The sequence below is a fragment of the Panthera pardus genome, unplaced genomic scaffold, assembly GCF_024362965.1.
Source record: "Panthera pardus isolate Hobbes unplaced genomic scaffold, ASM2436296v1 HiC_scaffold_11, whole genome shotgun sequence".
Taxonomy (NCBI): Eukaryota; Metazoa; Chordata; class Mammalia; order Carnivora; family Felidae; genus Panthera; species Panthera pardus.
In genome coordinates, this window is record NW_026526666.1 from 86,855,125 (window position 1) to 86,877,850 (window position 22,726).

Sequence of the window (22,726 nt, forward strand, 5' to 3'; positions counted from 1 at the left end):
ACCTGAGCTGAAGGTGGACACTTAACCTGAACTACAAACAAAACCTTAAACTCCCTTTTGTTATTCTGATACTGTTGTGTGATATGGGTTTCACACCTGAATAACTGGGATAATCTAATGTCATAATTCAGGTTACAAACGAGAACTGGGATTCTCAATGTTGAGGAAACAATACATAAGATAGTAAAGAAAAAGCTTTTAAGTCTTCAATTTGGATAGAAAGTATGAACATGTGTTATCTTTAAAAAAAAAAAATTTTTTTTTAACGTTTTATTTATTTTTGAGACAGAGAGAGAGCATGAACAGGGGAGGGTCAGCGAGAGGGAGACACAGAATCTGAAACAGGCTCCAGGCTCTGAGCTGTCAGCACAGAGCCCGACGCGGGGCTCGAACTCACGGACTGCGAGATCATGACCTGAGCCAAAGTCGGCCACCCTGAGCCAACCGACTGAGCCACCCAGGCGCCCCTGAACATGTGTTATCTTAAAAAGAAAACGGGTCCTAGCTTTGTATCCCAAAGGCCTAGAAACGATGACCAACACAGCAGCAATGGGCATTCTAGAGCCTAGATTTTGGTCGTGCGATACCATTCACCACCAAAAGGAATGCAGGATTTTGTTTTTTTCTTAGAAATAGCTGACTCCAGGTCTGGAGCAGAAGATATACAAGATAAGGCTGGAACATCCTATCATACTAGATAACAAGGAAGTTACCAAATGCTACCTAACCTACCAAAGGATTGTATCAGAAGGGCTCAGCAGCCACTTGAAGGGTGGCCCGTTGGATAAAAATAACAATTTGAGCATCATGAAGTCGAATAAACGCGATGAATTCAAACACACAAAATATGTTTAATTCAGTGATCATGATACTTAATGATGCTAAAAAAACAATCCACTGGTCACTTTTAGAGGATGCTGGTAAACCAACTCGTTACTTTGAAAACTGGCCAAAACTCGTTACCTTGAAAACTGGGCATTGTATCCTCTTTTTCCAGTATGAACTGTAATTCCTAGTAACCAAATGGCAGACGAGTAAAAGTTTCTCTTTTCAACAATATTTCGGGTATTGTATGAAGAAGGAATGGCAAAACTAGAATATCATTTTGCAACCCTTGTTGAATTAATGAATCTACGTATTATGCTTCGATGGCTACAACATACAGAGACACCCAAATACGATGCGTCTCTTGATGAAAGCACACAATGCTGAGGTTTTCTTATCGCTGTTTCTGAATCCAATCATACCTCTGGATCTATTCCTATTTTTAATAGGAAATACAAAGGATAAAGAAAGCTATGAAATGACACCAGAGACATAATAGCAAAATCCAGACTGGGAAACAGAGATGGAGGGAATCTACAGGCTCCGAGATTACAAGAATATGCCAACCATTTACCCCACATAGACCCCATTTGGATTCCCATTCAAACAAAAAAACTACTTAAGAAAAAAAGCAATTAGAAATTTGAGAATTTAAGTATTTCATAATATTAAGGAGTTGATGTTATTTTTTGGTATGCTAATAGTATTATGTTTTAGAAGTTCCTATCCTTTAAAGACACATATAAATATTTATGGATGCAATGATACATCACCTTACTGTAAGGGGGAGGAGCCAGTGTTATAAATTAAGCAAAATTAGCTAGGAGTTTATAATTGCTGAGGCTATGTGATAGGTACATGGGGTTTTGTGGTCCTTTTTTCATATGTTCATATATATATATATATATATATGGCAGCAAAAGACTCTGTTTTTGTAAGTTTATTTATTTATTTATTGAGAGAGAGAGAGAGCACGCCTGCGGGAGGGGCACAGGGAGGGAGAGAAAGAATCCCAAGCAGGCTTCCCACTGTCAGTGCAGAGCCTGATATGCGGCTTGAATTCACAAACCGTGACATGACCTGAGCCAAAACCAAGAGTCGGACATTTAACCGACTGAGCCACCCAGGCGCCCCAGGCTTTGTCACCTTATTCTTTTGCACATATTTGAAATTTTCCATGACAAAAAAATTTTTCCAAAGCCAAGTCACCACGATTTAGGCTCTCACTGGAAATGTATGATGATGGGGAGGGAAGGAAGTATCTGGGGTAACTTTCAGGTTTCTTGCTCGAGGAATGGAATGGGTGGTGTTGTTTTACCAGATCTAGGAAAAGTAGGGGAGGTGGGTTTGTGAACAAGAAGAGTTCTATTTTGATCATGTTGACTTGGGGTGCCTGTGGTATATCTGGGTGGGACTGCACAGAAGGTTGGTGGAAATACTCAAGAGAGATGTGGGCAGGGAACGAAAATGTGAGTCACTGGATGACATCATAGGGAGAAACTGTAGAGAAGGGTGCACCAAGGGATTTGAGGAGTGGTCAACTAGACTTACAGTATCTTAGAAACTGGAGGGCCCCAGAGAGGTCTAGAACAGCTTATATATATAATTTATTTTGAGAGAGAGAGAGAAAGAGCACGCATGAGTGGGGAGGGGCAGAGGGAGAGAGAATCCCAAGCAGGCTCTGCGCTGCAGCACAGAGCTGGATGCAGCGCTCAATCTGGCAAATCACGAGATCAGGACCTGAACTGAAATCAAGTCATACGCTTAACTGAGCCACCCAGGCACCCCTAGGACAGTTTTTTTTTTTTTTTAAGTTGACTATTTTTTTTTTTTTTTAAATTTTTTTAACGTTTATTTATTTTTGGGACAGAGAGAGACAGAGCATGAACGGGGGAGGGGCAGAGAGAGAGGGAGACACAGAACTGGAAGCAGGCTCCAGGCTCTGAGCCATCAGCCCAGAGCCTGACGCAGGGCTCGAACTCACGGACCGCGAGATCGTGACCTGAGCTGAAGTCGGATGCTTAACCGACTGAGCCACCCAGGTGCCCCTGACTATTTTAATTTATTGTCAAGTTGGCTAACATTCAGTGTGTACAGTGTGCTCTTGGTTTTGGGGGTAGATTCCCATGATTCATCACTTACATACAACACCCAGTGCTCATCCTAAGTGCCCTCTTCAATGCCCATCACCCATTTTCCCCTCTCCTCCACCCTCCCATCAACCCTCAATTTGTTCTCTGTATTTAAGAGTCTCTATGGTTTGCCTCCCTCCCTCTCTGTTTCTATTTTTTTCCCCTTCCCTTCTCCCATGGTCTTCTGTTAAGTTTCTCAAGTTGAACAGCTTTTAAAAGAAAGGAATAGAGTCTTACCTCACGCTGTATACAAAAATGAACTCAAAATGTTTTAAGACTTCAATAGAAGAGCTAAAATTATTTAAAACTCTTAGAAGACACAGGTTTAAATAGTCTTTATGACCCTGGACTGGGCAACAGATTTAGATAGCACATCAAAGCACAAGCAATAAAAATTTAAGTAAACTGGACTTCACCAAAACTAAAAACTGTTTTGTGTCAAATAACACTATCAAGTAAGTGAAGAAAACCCACAGAATGGGAGAAAACACTTGTAAATTGTGACTCTGGTAAGAATCTAGTATCCAGAGTATACAAAGGGGCTCCTGGCTGGCTCAATTCGTAGAGCGTGTGCCTCTCGATCATGGGATCATGAGTTCAAGCCCCATGCTGGGCGTAAAAAGTTTACTTAAAAAAAAGGCGGGGGTGGGGGGCATGGGCACCTGGGTGGCTCCGTTGGTTAAGTGTCTGACTCTTGATCTTGGCTCAGGTCACGATTTCACGGCTATAGTTCATGAGATCGAGCCCCATGTTGGGCTCTGCACTGACAGCACAGAACCTGCTTGGGATTCTCCCTCCCTCTCTGCCTCTCCCCAGCTCATGTGCACATGCTCTCTCAACATAAATACACATTTAGGAAAAAAAAGAAAAAGGCAGAGGATTTGAATACTTAAAAAAAGTTAACAAATGTCCAATAAACATGGGAAAATGCCCAACATCTTACGATTAGGAAGATAAAAATCAAGAGGTGCCTGGGTGGCTCAGTTAAGCATCTGACTCTTGGGTTTCAGCTCAGGTTATGATCTCACAGTTTTGGGAGTTTGAGCCCCACATTGGGCTCTGCTCTGGCAGCACAGAGTCCGCTTGGGATTTTCTCTCCCTCCCCTACTTGCACCATATCTCTATCTTTCATGGAATAAACTTTTTTTTAAAAAAAAGGAAAATGCAAATCAATGCCACACCAAAATATCACTTCATACCCACCCTGATGCCTATAATTAAAAAAAGATGGGAAAATATGTGATGAGGATGTGGAGAAACTGGAACCCTCCTACATTGCCGGTGGGAATGTAAAATGGTAAAGCTGCTATGCGAAAGTGGTCTGGCCATTCCTCAAAAAATTAGAGATTCAACCCAGCATTTCTACTCCAAGGTATAAGCCTGAAAGAACTGAAAACATATGTCCACACAAAAATCTGTACACAATACAGTAGTATTCATAATAGCCCTAATGTGGAAACAACCCAAATGTTTCTCAACTGATCAACGAATGTATGAAATATGGGACAGGTTTTCCCCGCTACCCAAAAGTAGAGCATTCCAGTGAAACCTTCCCTAAGCCAAATGGTATAAAGTGAAGCAATTACCATTAATTATTAGGGAAACATTTTTGAGCTTTCCCAGACCCAAAAAATGTCAGGCTCTTCTGAGACCTTAGGATACTCTCAGTAATGGAAAACACAGGATAAATGGAGATAAAGCAGAGATACGCACACAGTTTAAAGCTTAGTGCAGTGGTTTGATGCAGAGTGTAATTCCTGGGGAAGGGGCCTTGCAGGGCCACCCCGGCTGCTCCGGGTGAGTGCTGCCTGGAGATGTGCTCATGACAAAACCAACAGCGAACACTGTATTTCCACGTTGTGCCTTTCTTTTTAGGTCTTTTGTAAAAGCAAAGTGGCATACTGTGAACTTTTAAAAAGTGGTAGATCCGTAAAGTAAGGTTATCTGACAAGTGGAACGAAAAGCACTCTGTAGCTCAGATGAACCTTAACTACCCCATGCTAGGGCACCAGTCACAGGATGACACATTCTAGGATTCCCTGTAGGAGAAAGGTCCAGAAGGGGGGAATGGGGAGTGACTGTGAAGCACGGGGTTTCTTTTTCGAGTGATGAATATTCTGGAATTAGTGCTGATTGTTGCACTGCCTTGTGAATATCCTAAAAACCACTGAATTGTGTGCTTTAAAGTGGTGAGTTTTTAATGTGGATTCTATCTCCACTTTGGACTTGTGCTCAGCAGATGCTGCAGTGAGGCCAGGCCAGGGGGTGCTTGGAGACCGTGGGACCCCAGCACAGCAGCGGCTGTCCACTCACTCACTCACTGCACCTGCCCTCTTCCATCATCTACCCCTCCCCTATTTAAGTCCAGGAACTGGCTGAATCCTAAACAGATTGTGGCTTCATCTTTCTTGCCATGATTGGTTTGGGAGTAGGCAGGCCATCCAGTTCTGCCCAAAGAAACTCAGGTTGCCGAGGGGCTTCTGGGAAATAATTCATGATTTTCAGGACAAACAGGTCTTCTGCCTCTGGATACTGGAGTGTCAAGTTGAGGCCCAGAGCAGCTGCCTTGGGAGGTGAGGTGGTTGGACAATGTACTGAGGGCAACAGGGCAGAAAAATTGGAAATAACCAGCTGGGTCCTTAGAACCACCCTACCTCAGGACTTCTCCTAGGGAGACAGATCTTCCTCCAGTTGGAAGTCATTTTCTTTTACTTAAAAGTCCAAAGCAACTATCCTAATACAGGGTATGGTGACTGTTCCCCACGGATGGGATAAAAGCTTGGGGATGGGGCCAGAGGGAGATGTGGCCATCTTATTATCGCACTATGATCAAACTTAGTTCAGGTCAAGGCTGGCACTGAGCATGATATTGTGGCGGTCTAAAATATCCTTACCATGTTTCCAAGCCCAGTGTCTTGGTTTCTAAGCCCAAGTACTCTCACGGTCCATAGCTAGGCGAGTCGAGTCAGCCAAGTGTATCCCGTGAAGGAAAAATAAAGCTCAAGCTCGCTCTACTCATCCTAATTTCTAGGTAGCAAAAATAGAGGGTTACTACTGGGTTTAACTTCAGCCAGTCACTCCACATCTGTTTTAACTAGAAGATGGGGGTTAAGACCTATACAAGATTAGCACAAAGACTGTTAAGTAAGAGTATCTGGCTGAGCTCCTAGCATGGTCTATAGCTCAACACATTTTATTGAATATGAAACCCTACAAATATTGATTAGAGGAACCCCAATTGTGGCTTTCTCAAATTCTGCAACTTCTACTCAAAGACCAAGCTGTTGTACCCCTAATAGTAGTCACGTTCCACCCTGGAAGACAACACCTCCCGAAAAAGAATTAGGAATCTATAACCTAGAACTATTTCAGCAATAAAGAAAGCAAGTGGCTGCAAATTGCCCAGGTGGACAAATTTTACTTTATCCAAAAGATGCCTCCAAAAAGAAGTCAGAAGTTATTTTTAAATAAAGCTGGGGGGTTGAATCCAGATTTTTGCTACTCACTCTATGTACACAGAACCCTGAACAAGTTTCTTCACCCGAGCTCATTTCCTCACTCATAAAAAGAGTTAACACTTGCATTACACAAGCATCCCGAGACCGACGACTGGAGGTAATACACAAAAATTTACCAAGGAAGAGCTTAATAGGATAGCTCTACTCTTTTGACTAAGGGGATACACAAAGCAATCGAAGATATTTTTTTACAGTCTCCAATTTACTTTATTTCCCCCAAACGATAGAGGTGACCTGTGAAAGTGAATTCAAACTGCAAGCAACAATTTATCTTCTTGCTAGGTCACCAAGAGGAAAGGGGTTCTCTGCAGGGTCGCTAAGCTGAAGCAATCCGAAAAGTCCTCATTAACATGTTTTTGGAGCTAGAGCAGTTCACCAGCAAGGACACGAATTTAAGAAGTCCCAGAAGACTTGCAGGTCTGTTTACGAACAGAATGTCATGATCGGTCTTACACACCCAATGGCCAGCTGTGTATAGACACAGAAGCACTTTTCCCCGACACAAGGACTAGAGCCGGACCCATTCATTTTCTCATTCTAGAGACTTTAAATGTGAATGAAGTGGAAAGGCTCTTCTGCTGTCAGCTACCAGGCCACAACCTCCGCTCTATCCAAAACTCTGCCTTTAAAAATACGCTTCAGAAGCAAGTACAGAAATCACTCCTCTGCTCCCAGCCACTCACCCCCAGTCCACTGCAGGGAGTTTTCCTAACTCCACCTAACACTGTGCTCTCCACCTACAGACGGTCTCAAAACCAGAAATGGCCATCCCTGAAACCTCCACACCTCACACCAGAATGCATCCTGTCCCGAGAGACCTGGAGAAACCAGGCTCCCCCACTCCTGGGAAAAGATTAGAGGCAGCATTCCAAGCCAAACTGTATCCAGCTTTATTAAAGATACTTTTCATAAACAATCATGGTATTTCAGGCAGGACATGGGCAGACAATCGTTAACAGTATACAACAACTTTCAAACTCCCTTCTTCAATGGACTACCAAAATCAGAAAGCCACTATAAAACCCAATGAAATCTTCATTTGATGCTCTGAACAGGGAAAGTTTAGAGTGAGGGTTGACATTTCACATTTAGCATGTTGTTTAACAACTTTTCACAAGCCGACCCTGACTTTCAGGAAATGAAATGAAAATGGCAGAATTATCAATCTGAAGCTCCACAAGCTAAAAAAGGAACTCTTTTGAGGGATGCCATCTCCATGGTGACACTGTAAAGTCCAGATTGCCTGACATACTGGGAACCATTTCTTGGGGTCAGGTTCCAACAGGTCTCTGGGTTTAAGGGAGTCAAGTCTATGTTGAAGGCAGAGGGAGAAAAGGACATAAAAAATGAATTTTAGATTTTCCACCCTACAAGGCGTTTGTGCCAAGGTGGCTAATGTGTGTCAACATCAAGGAATTGCTCCTCCTGGGAACCAAGAGGAAGTTTCTCAGAACTAGAAGGGAATGGTGTTTTTCCCCTTGAATCAATCTAGCTTCGGAGATATTCTATTAGTGACATATGCCCTTCCCCCAAAACAACAATGAAGTGTTCTGTGTGCTAACAACATAGCTTAAAAAAAAAGTAAAACAAAATTCTGCATTTTTATAAAACTTGATAAAAAATAGTATTTCAAACTGTACAGTCACCAGAAGTACACAGTTATCAAAAATGCACACACTTCACTTGGCGTCTCCGGCACCTTCAGCTTTCTGTGCCTGGAAGAAAAAGATTAATAAACATTACCACCAGTAGATTGCAAAACTAGTTGCGTTCACATTCCATCCCTAGCATCACTTTGCTCCCAGGCCCAAGTTTGGGGTCTAGATCCTTGGTTACCTTGGTAGGTAACTTTCCTTCTGGACCTTACTGTAAAATTGGGAAAGGGGGCACATTAGAAGACTGGAGTTTATTCCCAGCTTGAAAACTCTACGGTGTAGCAGGAGCTTAGGACAAGGATCTCACACTACAGTGCCCTTTATTGGACCGCAAAGGTTTTAAGAATCCAGAATTTAAGTTAAGAGAAAAACCATAAGCGAGCTCTCTAGACTGAAAAGCATACTTCAAGTGAGAGACACAGAAGAAAGGCCATAAAAGCTTTTGGGATCACTAACGGATTCAGAGCGGACTTAACAAAAAGTGAAACGGCAGGCATACCTGGTCTGTTTTGGCATCTCCATTCTCTGCTGGGTTATTCCCATCCTTGCCAGCATCAGCTTTCCCCTTTTTCCCTTTGGGTACCTTCTCTCCCTTCTAAAAAGGGGAGGGAGATAAAAAAAAAAACACAGCAGTTTCTTCTAACTTCATATTAGCAGGGTATTGTCTGTAAAGTTCTGTTAAGAAGTAGGATTATTTATCAAAAGATAACACACACACACACACACAAAACCTATAAACCCCTCCGCACTGGTAAGGCCAAATTATCTATCATTTACTGTGGTCTTTAAGTATATGTATCTTTATGTGGATGTAAAAAATAACTAAGTAAATAAAAATACTTGGGTTTTGGGGCGCCTGGGTGGCTCAGTCGGTTAAGCGTCCGACTTCGGCTCAGGTCACGATCTCGTGGTCCATGAGTTCAAGCCCCGCTCAGGCTCTGGGCTGATGGCTCAGAGCCTGGAGCCTATTTCCGATTCTGTGTCTCCCTCTCTCTCTGCCCCTCCCCCGTTCATGCTCTGTCTCTCTCTGTCTCAAAAATAAATAAACGTTAAAAAAAAAAATTTTTTTTTAAATACTTGGGTTTCAAATGTACAATTTCCTCTAAATGGAGGACATTCTCCCTGACTCTTGTTGTTCACGTATTTTTATTCTGATAAGAGTTCTTGATTAGAAAACATTACAAACGTCAGGAATAAGGCAAGCTAGCCAAACAATTTAGAAGATCCATTAATGGGGTGTCACCATGATGCTGAATTAAGATACTGAAAGACAGACCTCACTTGGTGAAAATGATCAATTCCAACGTTTTTTATTAAAAAAAAAAAAAAATATTTTGAGAGCGGACGAGATCACGAGAAGGGGAGAGTGGGGAGAGAGAGACAGACAGAATCCCAAGCAGGCTCCACACTGTCAGCGCAGAGCCTGACGCGGGGCTCCATCTCGTGACTGTGAGATCGTGACCTGAGCCGAAATCAAGAGTCAGGCGCTGAACCGACTGAGCCACCGAGACCGCCCCCCGACATAATTTTAATGCCCCGTCCAAATTAACTTTCTCACAGCTCAGGTTTGTGCCAAAGGGGACGCCGTTCTACAGCAGTACTCCTGTCGGCAACATGGGAAACTGCACAGCGTTCTGCAACACCTAGAAGCCATCTGGTGTCTCCGCTCCACTCACCTTTGCAGGGGCCTTTTTAGGTTTGGGCTCTGGCTTTGGAGGAGCAGGTTTCTTTTATTTCAGAAAAAGAAGACGACACTATTAGTATGGTGAACCAAAGAGACAACCCATCCCCAAACCACGGTACCACTGGCACAGAAGTTTCTCTTATTTCGTTAAGTTTTTCAGGCTGGCTTTCAGCTGGAATATCCGGTCTTCAGAAACCCACTTAACTAACACACGCAAGTGTCCCGCTCTCGCTACAGCCATCAGCATTTCAGAACCAGCAAATGTATCAAATGGGTGAGCGTCCACAATAGAGCGGATCATTCACAACCAGCCACTGACCCAAACCCATGGGACACAAAAGGAGATTGTTCTTAGTGCTTTTTTAGTTGCAGGGATAAACACGATAATTTAACAGCAGACACTTACAGCAGATAACCTTGCAGATCTTCTCTGTGGCTATTAAGATAACGAAAATAAAAAAAGTTAGAAATAGGGCAGTTGAACTACTCAAGAAAAATTATTAAGATTAAAAAATCCGTTTGTTCTAGACGACAGAAAAGGAGGGAGCTTAGGGTAATTCAGCACTAGGGGTATGGTTAAGCAAAGGAGCCCAAAGGCTTTGTTAAGACTCCAGAAAAGAGACGAAGAAAGACTTACCTCATCCTTCACCTTGGCTTTATCTCCTTTAGCATCCCCTTCAGCCTATAAAAAACAAACAAGACCTAAGAAAGTTGTAGCTTCTGAGGCCATTCTTAAGGACTCTCTAAGCTTAATTATCCCAAAGGAAAGAACTGAAGGGAAAGCCTTGCGCACAACTTCTCTAGGACACGCAAATCTTCCGGTTTTAGCATCCCCAGCTCCCGTGACGCTGCCCGAAGTGCTCGGAGAGGGGACTGCTCTTCTGTGTAAGCGTCGCGCCCGAAGTGGCCCAGAGAGCGCAGGGACAGCGGGTACCCGGGCCCCAGCCTGCCCAGAGTCTCCGTCGAGCCGCCCCGGGCGGCGCGCGCTAAACCGGAGCGAGAAGCGCGGAGCAGCGCGGCCCGCGCCGCCGCGCCAGGGAGAAGCAACAGCTGCAGATGGTGCAAACAAACCCCTCCGGAGGCGGGGCCCGGGCGCCGTTACCATAGCAGCCGTCGAGGGCGGGAGACTGGAGGCGCGCGCAGCCGGGGGAACTCGTGGGCGGCAGCGGCGCGCACCGGCGCGAGTCTCGTGCGCCGGGGCCGTGGGCGGAGGCGGGGCCACACTGCGAAGCCCCGCCCCAAGGGACATGGGCCCCGCCCCCTCACGGCGGCGGTTTTTTGGCGGCAGCGCGCTCCCCCGCCCGCCAAACCCGAGCGCCGCCTTCCCGCCCTTTCGGGTTTGAATTGCCCGCCCGCGGGGAGGGGAGGGGGCATGGCGATGGGGGAGGGGGCGCGGGGCGGGCACGTCGAGCCCGAGGGGAGTGGGATAAACAGCCGCCAACATGGCTCCTCCCGCCGCGGCCGCCGCTCCTCCAATATGGCCTCTGGCGCCCGCGGGCAGCCGAGCCGCGCAGGGTTAGCCCGGGGCAGCCTGACACCGTCTCGAGCTCCTGTGTAGGGCGCCTGAGCCTGTCCCGGACCGGTGCCGATCCTCGCGCCCCAAAGCCGGGGAAGCGGCAGCGGCGGCAGCAGCGGTGGTGGCGGCGGCAGTGGCGGCCCAGCGCCTGAGGGCCCTCGCGCCACGTACCTTTCTCTTGGGCATGGTGGCGACGGCGGCGGGACGTAGGCGCTGGACGCGGGGATGCAGCGGCGCGCGGGCTTTGGCCGGTCCGGGGGTCGTTCTCGCCTCCTCTTCTTCACACTGCTCGGGCTCCGGGGGGTTTATAAAGTTTTTATAGCGCTGGGAGCCCCGGACCGGTTAGAACCGGATTTCACCTCCCGCCGCCGCTCATTGGCCCAGCTGGGGTCACGTGGGCGGGGTTTAAACTCACCTCCTCTGGAGGGAGTGAGGAGGGGGGTACGGGGGGGGGGGGAGGGCGCGCGAGACGGCGGCGCGCCTAGGGGGTGGGGGCGCAGTGGGGGAGGCGCGCGTCGAAGGCAATAAACGAGGAGGGGGGGAGCGTGTGTGAGTCGGCGGGCTTTGCGTTTCGGCTCCCGCCAAGAGCTGGCTCTTGCAAACTACCAAGTTCCTTCCACCTTATGCAACCAAGCTACCCACTTCTCCAAGCCATGCGACACTTAGGGCGCATCTCGGCCGCTTTCCTTCCTGTTCCCGCTGGGGGCCCCAGAAGAAGGGTTTTAGAGGCCTGGCCGCACCACCCTTCTCCGCCGGAGGCGGGAGGAAGCGCGCGGCTTGGAGGCACAGGCTGCAATTCCCAGGGCCAAGGCTGACGCTGAAGTGGGGAAAGAGCGGGGAAGCCAGCTTGGCGCAGCCGGACGTGCATCCTTCCAAGCTGCCACTCCAAGGAATCCCTTCGTGCTCCTCACCTGGAAGGCGGTCCACTCGAGGTGGGGTGGGGGTCCGAGGGGGAGACTTGACACGCCGAGGTCCCTTTCGGGCGCAGTGGGGCAGGTAGGAGCTGTCCTTTCAGCACCCGTTTCTCAGCCGCCTCCCCAAATGCCAAGGAAGCCCCCCCACCCCAAAGCCTGTCGGGTGGCTCCCTTAGGTCCCTGTGTTCGCGGACCTCAAGACCCCGCCACAGAATGACGGAAAGCAGCCGCCTAGGCCTACCAGCACTCCCCTCCCCCTATGCTCCACCCGCTCCGGAGACATCAAGCTCAGCTGCCCCCACCCGACGCGGCCACCAAGCCTGGGCGCTGCAAACGCAGCTGGCGAAATCCCTCCTTCCACACTGGCAGGCTGGCTTCCTCTTACTTGCGCGAGGACAAGGAGGGTGGAGGAGAGAGTCCGGGGATTAGGAAACAAGTAGAGGAACAGGTGTTGCGATGGCAAAGGGCTCTTCCACTGGCTCCCCCACCCCACGCGCCCCCAAAGCTGAGGATTCTGGAGGTCGCCAAGCGCACCTGTGAGAGGGCAGGCCATTGCAGCCGCAAAACAAGGTGTTCCCTCTGCTGTACTATTTGTAAACAAGTTATACATCTAAGAATGTTTAAAATTCTATTTGAAACCCAGGAGAACACGAGAACACAATAAATATCCTCAAGTGGGGGATTGGCTCACAGGTGAGACATTTAAATAGGTCCCACTTAGTTTCTTGAGGCAAAGGATGAGCCGGTTTGTACAAATCCTACCGGTAGAAAACAATCACAATGAGTTCATATCCACTGTTTGCAGCCCCTGCTCCTTGGCAGTGGTGATCCCTCCACCCCTACCCATCCCACTCTGTGTCTCTTTCTCAGAATACAGGACCTAAGGCCAAAGAGATACCAGCTCCGTTAATCATCTGTACCCCATTCATACTGGGGCAAGTCGGACACAGAACGGAGACAGGACTCAATAGCCATGCTCACTGGGCAGATTCCGTTTGTTGCCTCCAGCCCCTCATTCCCGCCTTAATTGTAGGGCTCTGCATTATAGCCGCATAATTCATGCCTCCCTAATTAAGGCTGTCAACAGCCCCATTGTAAAGCTGGAAAATGTACAGCACCTGCTCTCTGGGAACCCTGTGCCAGGGATTGGTTGTGGGGAATGCCAGGTGTGTGTGGGGGGCTTGCCAAAGGGTGCATTGATTGGCTTCTCAATCGCAGTGTCTGGCATTTGTTTGATTCTGGGAGCAGGGATGATGGCCAAGGGGTCTCTTGTGCCAGGTATACTGGCACAGGAAGGGGAAGAGGAGACTGGAATACAGGGCAGTGGGGGATTAAAGACTATGCTCTGAGCACTGCTTGCAAGACCCCACCTCTCCCCTAGAGGGAGGTGCTGGGGAAACAGTTCGCAGAAAGTGAAATGGGAAGGCTAAACGGAGTGGTGTTTGGTCGGTGTTAAAGGCTGGTGCTTGCTGCTCCAGGCACCTGAAGCAGAGTTGCTCAGGCAGACAGCTCTTCAAAGGCACTAATCCTCTCAGCAGCTCCGAAGCAAGGCCTGGCAGGGAGAGGACACAGCCCTTGACTTGGCCTTCTCCCTGCTGGGCAGCCCTCGCCCTAACAAGCTGAGAGACTCTGCCACGCGGAGAATAAATCGTCTCGGGGGGACTTCAGGGGCCAGGTCCAAAACAAGAGAAGCCTCAAAGGCTGAGGCGGTGGGAAGCAGAGTCTGAGATGCTGAGGACAGGCGTCAGTTGGGAGAAGTGCTTGTTCCTTTGCTCCGGGTCCTGTGAGGTGTTCCGGGGAAGGAGGCCTGTGGTGGATTAGATTCACCAGGGCCTAGAGGCCCTCCTGTTACCCTGTGGCCACGAAGGGGGCTGGTCGCACAGGGGCGTGGAGCCTGGCCCCGTGCCCTGCAAGAGGAGGAGAAAAGCTTGTGTGGGCTGAGTCGACAATAGGTAATTGGATTGTAATCACCCGCCTGGCTTCTGCGCGCCATTGGGGGCGCTGAGCCTTTCAGTGAGCAATCAGCACTGTGTGGTGGGAGGGGGTAGAGATTCAATAGCAAATCCCAGGTGGAGAGCCCAGGGGGAGGAGCAGCAGATGGGCAAATTTTCTTTCTGTCTCTCCCTCCCCTCCCTTGCCCAAATAACGCTGGCTGCCTATTAGCTATTTACCAGCAGATCCAAGGTGGGGCCAAATCTTTTGTGAAAGTCGGGTGGAAGGCTAAGATGGATGGGTAAAGGGCCAGGGTTTTGGGGAGACCTCCTCCCTGAAATTCTGTTATGTTGAAGGATGTGCTGGTGGAAAAGTGAAATGCATCTAGAACACAGGTAGAGGTGGCAGAGGCGGAAGGAGCGGGCAGCGAAGAACTGGGGCTCCCTGCTCTCCAAAGCTACAGGTGACCGGAGCTGGGTTTAGTGTACTTGTGGGAGACCATCCCCTCAGTCCTCCCCAGGGGCCACTGTCCTGGGCGGCCCAAAAGGCGTATCTCTGGCCAGCAGACCTGGCCTCTGGGGCTCCCTTGCAAAGTAAAGGAAACACAGTTCATCCTTAGGAAGGAGGTACCTTTCACCAAGAAAAGAAAGGGGAGTGGGGCCCTGGAGGCAGAGGGCAGGGCAAAGTGGCAGGAGGCCAGCCCCACTCAGGCTGATGCAGTGCCCAGACGTGCCAGCCAGTCAGCCCGCTTGAGTTCCAAGGCCTGCAGGAAGCCTTGGACCCGCTCTTCCCGTCTGGCTGAGAGTTTGTGCAAGCGTGTCCGTCGGAGCTGGGCGTCCCCACTGGCCTGGAGCCCCTCTTGCAGCAGCTGCTCTGTCACTGCGGCCTGGTCCCTCTCCAGCTGCTGCCTCTTCCGCTCCTCTGCATACATGTCTCGGGCCTTCTGCTAGAGGAAAAGCAGGGATTGGGAGATCATTTTTTAGGTGTGAGTGAACTGGGATGGAGGAGGTAGGGGGTGGGGCACCAGGCGGGCCAAGCTAAGCAGAACAATGGGGAGTTTGTACCGGATTTGGAAAAGCTTGGGAGTAGGTGTGCTGAGGTGGTGCCCATGATGTATAAGCACGGCCGTGGGGGTTCTGGGTCCATCTTGGTTTGTTTTGGGTGGGAGCCTCTGTATTTCCTGAAATTCTTCTCAGGTTCACGCTTGGAAGGGAACCAGGCAAATAGGAGTCTGACTTCTGGTTCCCCCACAAACTAGCTTTGTGGCTTTGGGCAAATCCTCTCCTAACCTCATTTCTTCATCTATAAAGTGGGGGATGTGCCTACCTTGAAGAGTTTTAAGGATTAGCGATAATATATGCAAAACCCTCTCTAGCATATTAGCAGGCTCTCAAACAGAAACAGCAATTTCACAAGTTATTGTCTATTCTCTGCTGCTGGGAGGGCTCTATTCCTGCCTCGGGCAGGTCCGCTGGGTCATTTCCTTTGGCTTCCCAGGTCACTCTAAAGGTGCCGTCCTCCCAGCTCCCTAAGCTGTTTTTCAGAGTTTGGCTCCAAACTTGCCTCCTATATAGAGACTGGCCTGACTCTTACAGCAAATGATCCTCCTATGAACACTGTGAGAAACGGGTTCCGCTCTCTTAAGCCACTTGCTGTTTTCTGCCTAGTAGAATAGGTTTTAGTGTCCATAGTCCATTTTTTGTTAGAAACTCAGCACTTGAAGGCTCGGCAGAGCACCCTGGACTCCTGGAACCAGCTCTCACACAGGTGATCGTGCTCCCTGGCAGCACTTCTCGTATGTTTATGTATCTTCAGACAAACTCCTAAAAGGCAGAGACTGTGTGGCTTTTCCTCTCCGGCACTTGGGTGCCCTGTACTTGTGAAATACTTAATCGGCCGGCCAGATGATCCCAGGACGGCAGGGGAGATGCTCCCGGAGAGGGGAAAATCTCTTTGGAGCAGAACCAAGGCCTTGCTGTGCCTCACTGATGGGCTCTGCTCCTGCTGTCCTAACCGGCCGCAGAGCCTTTGCACCAGAGCTCCTTCTGCCAGACCTATTCCATGTGTGAGAAACTACACTTTGCTGCCGACCTGGCATTTCATACCCTGATGATCCTTACCACAGTCTACCTTGTATTACCGTATTTGTGTACCTGTCTGTGTCCTGCTCAGCCTGTAAACCTGGATTGCTCTGTCTTCCCCCTTTAAAGAATATCTTATGTGTGCACAAGCACTTGACCCTCACACGGGAGCTACTTTTTATCTGCTGGAGACGGACCTGGAAGTTCAGAGTGGGGAAGTGATTTGCTAGAGTCTCTCAGCAACAAAGATTTACTGCATGAATAAAGATGACAAGTGGAAATTCTGGAAAATCCCTCCCTAGGGTCCTGCATGAACCCAGGCATCCAAGGGTACTCTTCTGTTAGGGTGATGAACTCACATGTGGAGCTACAAAGACTAAAAAGGGTTTGAGAGGTCGCTGTGAATGCCTCCCGTCTTGCTGGAAGGGCTTCTTCCTGGCCTTGGTCAGGAGGAAACCCGGGTCCTGCATACAGGACCTTACTAGTGTGTGACGTACAAGATACGGTCTCAGCAATCCACGTGCTTGTGGGCCGATGAGGACACAGATCTACGTACAAAGTCCCATAATACTAGGCAGAATGTGTAAGGGTCATCAGAGAAGCAAGAAAAAGGGCGACGTAGCTCAAAGAGAGACACTGTGGCTGATGGGGGTCAAGGAACAGTGACGCCTCATGGACAGACAGAATCCGAGCTGGACATGAACCAACGCGGAGGATCTGGATAAAGGTGGGGTGCATGGGGCCGGGGCGCGGGGGCCGGGGGGGGGAGGGTCGGGCATCGGTCAGTGAGAATAGTGGCAAAGACACACGGAATGGATTGAAGAGCTTGACCAGGCCGGAGTGAGTCCTCTGCACAATGGGCAATCTGAGGAAGGATGAGGAAATGAACGCCTGACCCGCGGCTGGCATCGATGGCTAGCTGCTCTTCCATTATCACTGCTTGCAGCCAGAGCTAAATAGGTAAGTTCCGGCAGGCCAGAAAGGAGGGGAGCACCCGGCCACAGAGGGAGGAAAACATGCTGTGAGCAAAGTCACCGTGTGAGGCACAGGCTTCTTCTGAATGGCAAGCTCCAGACTGAGCGCCGGGAAGGAAGAGACTGCAGTCAAGGGAGAGAGCCTGGCCCCTAACTGCCAGGAATCAGTGATTCACTGTTAAGATGACACAGCCAGGGGAGATCCTTAAGACATTCTGTCCCACCTCCCCACTGTACAGACAAGGACACTGAGGCCAAAGTGGGGAGGGACTTGGCCTAGGTTACACACAGGGATAAAGTTCCCTCTGTTGGTTTCTCCATTACGGGAGCTTCTTGAGAGGTCTATGGGAAACGTGTGTTGTGCCTCTGGATAAGCTGCACTTTCTAGGGGTGGAGGGGAGAACCAGCGGCCTGCATATGGATGCCTGTCTGTCCAGCCTCCAAATGCTCTGGATCTACCTGCACAATTCAGAGGTGTTCTAAGTCTTCTCAGGTACTCAGTGTCAGAAAATCCGGGCTCAAGAAGTCCTAATAGTCAATTTCTCTCTCCCTGACCATACCGCCCACTGTCCCTGTATAACGGCCAGTCAGGGCATTAATAATTTCCTTAGAGACTTTTTGTACAGACCTTATGCGGTCTTGGTGCAAGAGCTCCATGGAGCTTGCTTTGAGAAATGGGGTTCTAACCTATTCATCTAAATCTCTCCTGGGCATTAAGCCTCTCTGCTCTTGTTTTCTCCTCAGCAGAGTGAGGGAACAAGATGTAATAGCCCCCCAGCACATAAATCCTTCAGTCCTCCACTACATTGCCTGGGCCTGGGCTGCAGGCATTTGGTTTCAAAACATTCATTAGCCAATGACAAGTCCTCCCGTAAGTCCTCACTTGCCGCAGTCGACATGCCCAGGTCAGTAGCACGGGGCATGCATTACTGAGGGCTGCCTGAGACAGCTACCCCTGCCAGAAATACAATGTACTGAAGCACCCCCGGGGGCTCCCTGCCTAGGGAACTGTACCAGGGACAGGATGAGCAGGGTGCCCTGAGTCTATGGCTTTTCTGGAGACAGGAGAACTCTGATGAAGAGCTCGGAGACACACGTGGGGAATGATGTTGGCCACCGTTCTCTGAAAAGGAACTCCTTTCCAGCTCTGCTCTCAGTACTTTAGGTGTATTAGCTTACTGAACCCTATCACAAACCAGTGAGGCAGGTATTATTATTAACATTACTCCTCTCGTTTTACAGAGGAGGAAAATGATACTCTGAAGGGTGACAGTCAGTCACAGAACTAGTAGGCAGCGCCATGATTCAAAGACAGGAATGTCTGAGACGACAGTTCAAGCTTTTACCTTTTCCTAAGAAGAAGATAGTGACTACCTGAATAAATAAAATAAAATAAAATAAAATAAAATAAAATAAAATAGAAATAAAATAGTTGACTGATTCAGCCTTGTGTTTAATCTCTGACAAATGCACCAAAGGAAGTTCAGTGGAGGGGATGCCTGGGTGGCTCAGTCGGTTAAGCATCCAACATTGGCTCAGGTCATGATCTTGTGGTTCGTGGGTTCGAGCCCCATATCGGGCTCTGTGCTGACAGCTCAGAGCCTGGAGCCTGCTTTGGATTCTGTGCTTCCTTCTCCCTCTGCCCCTCCCCCCTTTCAAAAATGAATAAACTTAAAACAAAAAAAAAAAGGAAGTTTAGTGAGAACATGTATCTTCTGCAACACCATTCTTACAGACTAGGTGAAACAAACACTTCAGTGACCCCTTATGGACCTTCCAACCATGCAGCTTGTAACTGAGGATCAGAGGCTCTGCACTGCCAGCCCCCCTCCCCTGCTGATGTTTTCCCTGTCCTACTGCATCTGAGTCAAGATTTGCTCCTTCTGCCAGCCCCCATTCTCTAGGGCCGATGGGTGATCACCTGGAGACTGCCAAGGTCCCCTCAGATACCAAGGTCTGGCCCCAAACAGCTTGTAGCTGAGTCCCTGCGTCCCTTAACACGCACCAGGTACGCTCATCCCAGTGAGCTGCTCTAGGTCTAGATGCCACTTTCCTGCCCTCTGCCCTGGCTTCCTGCAGGAAGAAAGACACACTGTGCTGGGCTTAGAGCTACGGCGGCTCAGATTTTAACAGTGGGAATTTGGGAGATGGGACGGGAGCACAGACATGGAGGCGGAAAACTGAACAAGGAACCGGGAAGAAGAATCCAGTTTGGTCATACAATACAGGGTACACAGAAGGGAGACACTGGAAAGATCAGCAACCTGGTCCGAGGCCAGACTGGCGAGGATGTTGTTAGTTTGGAGTCTACCCTCAGCTTCTGCTGAGGTGCTAAGATTTCTAGGAACAGAGCTCTGAGGACTCCTGGGTAGAGAAAGCCTGGCCAGGATCCCCAAAGGGGCTGCTAAAGAGTCAGGACAGTCAGTACTTCTGCTAGAACTTTGGTTTCCTCACTTTAAAAACTGCACCAGTAACGTCAGTATCTTACCTTCTTGTACTACATAGAATCTATGTCAAGGATGCCTGACGTGGTGAGAACTCAATAAATGTTTGCGGTTATGATTCACAGGTATATGACAGAACTCTTAATAGTCGTCCTCGAACATGTCCCCCCTCACCCCAGAAAACAGCAGAACTGTCCCCCCCAGCTGCCCAGGCCAAAGCCTAGATGTCTTGGTTCCTGGTAACATTAATATTTGTACTCATTTGTTTTATCCTCCAGGATACATAAGAGTTTCAGACTTACATCATCAACATGATCACTAACAAAAACCTCTTAAATAATGTTTAAATTTCCTTTTGGTTTGTACTATCCTTAGAATACATCCCCCTAAAGATGTACGGTAGAGAACTATGTTTGGGTTACGTAACTTGAATTATTTTCTCTATGGGTTATATTATTGACTTAGAGTTACTTTCATTTGTTTCTGTTTTCACATTTCTTTTTCCCCATCTCGGTCCACTCAGCCCTCCCCCTCCCTACATCACTCCCCCGCCACCCCCACCCCCCGCCTCGAAGCACATTCTCTCACCTGGACTACTGTAGGAGCTTGGTCCTTGACTCCTGCCTCCCTGAAAATCCTGAGTGATTTTTGCAAAATGTAAATCAGATCCTGTCAGTCCTTTGATCGAAATTCTTCAGTTGTGGTGCCATTGCCCACAAGGCTCTATATAACCAGAGGCCTGACTCCCTCCCAGCCTGCCCCACACCCTTCTCTCTCACGCAGGCTGGCCTGTCTGTTCTTCCACGACCCAAACTTGATAACCTCCGTATCCTTGCACTGCTGTTCCTTTTGTAGAGAATAATTCCTTACCCCCAGATTTTCACACATTTGGCTACTTCTCATCTTTTATACCATGGCATAAAAACCACCTCCTCAGAAAGGACTTCCTTGGCTGCTCCATTCAGGATCTCTTGCTTTCTTTATTACTAGCACACCACTCTACTTTCTTTGTGGCTTTATCACAATCTGAAATAATCTTACATATTTGTTTACTAGGTTATTATCTTCCTCAAGTAAGATTATAAGCTCCACGAAGGTAGGGACTCTCTAGTACCTGACTTATACTAGGCACTAGAGAAGAATGCAATGAATGAAATTGAGTCCTCTGACAGCCATGTGGGAAAGCATCTCAGAAACCCGAAATTATACAAAAGGGTTCTGAACAGCCAAACCAGAGATAAGAATATCCATACGCAAAAGCTCATGCACCAAGAATTCTCTGGGCTTCAGAGACCGTTTACTCTTACTTCATAGACATATTTCTAACAAGCTTGACTGACTGGTTTCCTTGCCTATAGCTGATTTAAATCAGTAACTAGGAAGAGAAGGTGGGATGCTGCCAAAATTAGCCTCTTGACTGGTAAAAAAAAAGATGGAAGATGTACAAAAGCATACAAGAAATCCCAAAGCCAAGTATTTGGGGAGCATCTAGCTTGGGCAAACAGTCCCCCCTTCAAGGGCATCGCTGTCCAAGGAAGTGCTTCAAGACGGCAGTTGCCATTATCATTATTAGCATCACTAGAATGTGATTATTCTAATCATCATCATCGTTAGCAAGGGCCTAGTATATAGGTGTCAAGGATTATGTACAAGACACATTTCAGAAAGTTTCCCATCAAAAAAGGATAGAACAACAAAAAGGATAGACACAAGTTTTGGTTCTTAAAGGAGCTTTGGTCATGTAGAAAATTCTGATACTCCTTCCCCACCGAGGGTGGATAATTGAGACTGTTGTTTTTCCTTTTACTTCAACAGAACTTCCTCTTTCAATTCCTCATATTCTGAGAACACTGACGAAGCATATGACCAAAGCTTCATGATTTGACGGACTTATTCCAGGAATTCTGGACTTGGGATTCACGGACAGGTTCTAGGGGTTATGTGAACTAAGTGTTTCAGTGATAGGTAGGATCCTACGCAAAATGCCACATGGTGGGTGTGATCTATGCAACTTTTCTAGGGAGATGGTCTACGGTTTTCATCAGATTCTCCAAGAGGATTAAGAAGCCTTGACTTAACATCATTGTTTCCTCCTGGCCATTATCTCTCTAGACTCCAGCACCAGCACCAGCTAAGGGTTCCAAAATCTGTGGCCTGGAGACAGTCACTCTGCCCCTCTCTTTCCATACTTGGAAAATGAAGACACCAAACCTGTGGGATTGCTGGAAGGGTTCAATGAGAAAACTTCCGCAAAAACAACGAAGTGCCTCAGGAGACCCTCAAAGTTAGCTGCCATCATCACACACACGCCCATTATGATTATTAAGAACTCTCATCGGATGCCGGCGACTCTGCCTCCGAATAAAACCTGTTTCAAGATCTGGTGATCAAAGCCGAACTTCAACTCTTGGCAGAACACAATTTTGTGTAATAGAAAGACAGTGCTATCTTGTCCTTAATCCCTTCTGGAAGAGGCTTGAATCTCGCATACTCCCACTTCTACAATCTTTGATTAGCTTAATACTGTCAGGGAATAACGGACAAGCTCCCTGAGAAGCCTTTCCTGGGTTTCTGTGGCAAAGAGACTAAAGATGTGTAAGTTGAATCCCAGTTCCGTCTCTTATTGGTTATGTGTCCTTAACAAAATAATTTCGATGGATTCACTTGCACGAGTGGGGCTGATAATACCTACGTCACTGGGATCTTGGGGGCATGCAACGAGATGGTACCTATAAAATGTTCACAGTGCCTGACCACAGTAAATAGGTTGTAGCTACTATCGTCACTAACACGCTTAGTAGCAAGTGCCTTGTGTAAGTTGTAGGTGGTCAATCAATGCTAACCTTTTCTTCTCTCACATCCAGTCAGACCAGCCCTGAGCTCTTACCTGGAGCATGCTATGGTTCATCTGGTACTGCAGGAGGGCCTCACAGAGGTTCCAAAATGTGTATTCCGGCCACAGAACGGGTTGGAACACCAAGCAGGAGTGGGAGGTCTGGTAAGCGGGGGAAGGAAGACAGTATAGTTTAGGAGCAGGTTGCTGGAACACCC

General features: G+C 48.2%; 2 protein-coding genes across 4 annotated transcripts in view; both read right to left on the reverse strand.

Annotated features, from left to right (window-relative positions):
* Positions 1–7,341: 7,341 nt before the first annotated feature.
* HMGN2 (high mobility group nucleosomal binding domain 2) lies at positions 7,342–11,709 on the reverse strand. Its single transcript, XM_019432431.2, has 6 exons — positions 11,502–11,709; positions 10,452–10,496; positions 10,221–10,250; positions 9,807–9,857; positions 8,630–8,725; positions 7,342–8,190 (listed from the first exon to the last, which is right to left on the reverse strand). Exons 1-6 carry the CDS (start codon positions 11,514–11,516, stop codon positions 8,155–8,157), a joined length of 273 nt encoding a protein of 90 aa, XP_019287976.1. The 5' UTR covers positions 11,517–11,709; the 3' UTR covers positions 7,342–8,154.
* Positions 11,710–12,858: 1,149 nt separating this feature from the next.
* Positions 12,859–22,726, reverse strand: part of DHDDS (dehydrodolichyl diphosphate synthase subunit) — a 28,566-nt gene continuing 18,698 nt past the window's right edge. For 2 of the 3 annotated variants that reach the window (XM_019432427.2, XM_019432429.2), the window contains exons 8-9: positions 22,563–22,670; positions 12,859–15,122 (exon numbers count right to left, since the gene is read on the reverse strand). In XM_019432427.2, the coding sequence (XP_019287972.1) occupies positions 14,883–15,122; positions 22,563–22,670 (348 nt within the window). In that variant the 3' untranslated portion in view covers positions 12,859–14,882. The remainder of the gene's footprint in view (positions 15,123–22,562; positions 22,671–22,726) is intronic. The other variant, XM_019432430.2, reaches the window with a different exon arrangement.

What these genes read in the sequence shown, in the direction of transcription:
- HMGN2 (XM_019432431.2), bottom strand. An exon ending in AAGCCAAGGTGAAGGATGAG is followed by an intron (nt 10,251 to 10,451) that starts GTAAGTCTTTCT and finishes TTATCTTAATAG; the next exon opens with CCACAGAGAAGATCTGCAAG. An exon ending in GATCTGCAAGGTTATCTGCT is followed by an intron (nt 9,858 to 10,220) that starts GTAAGTGTCTGC and finishes CTGAAATAAAAG; the next exon opens with AAACCTGCTCCTCCAAAGCC.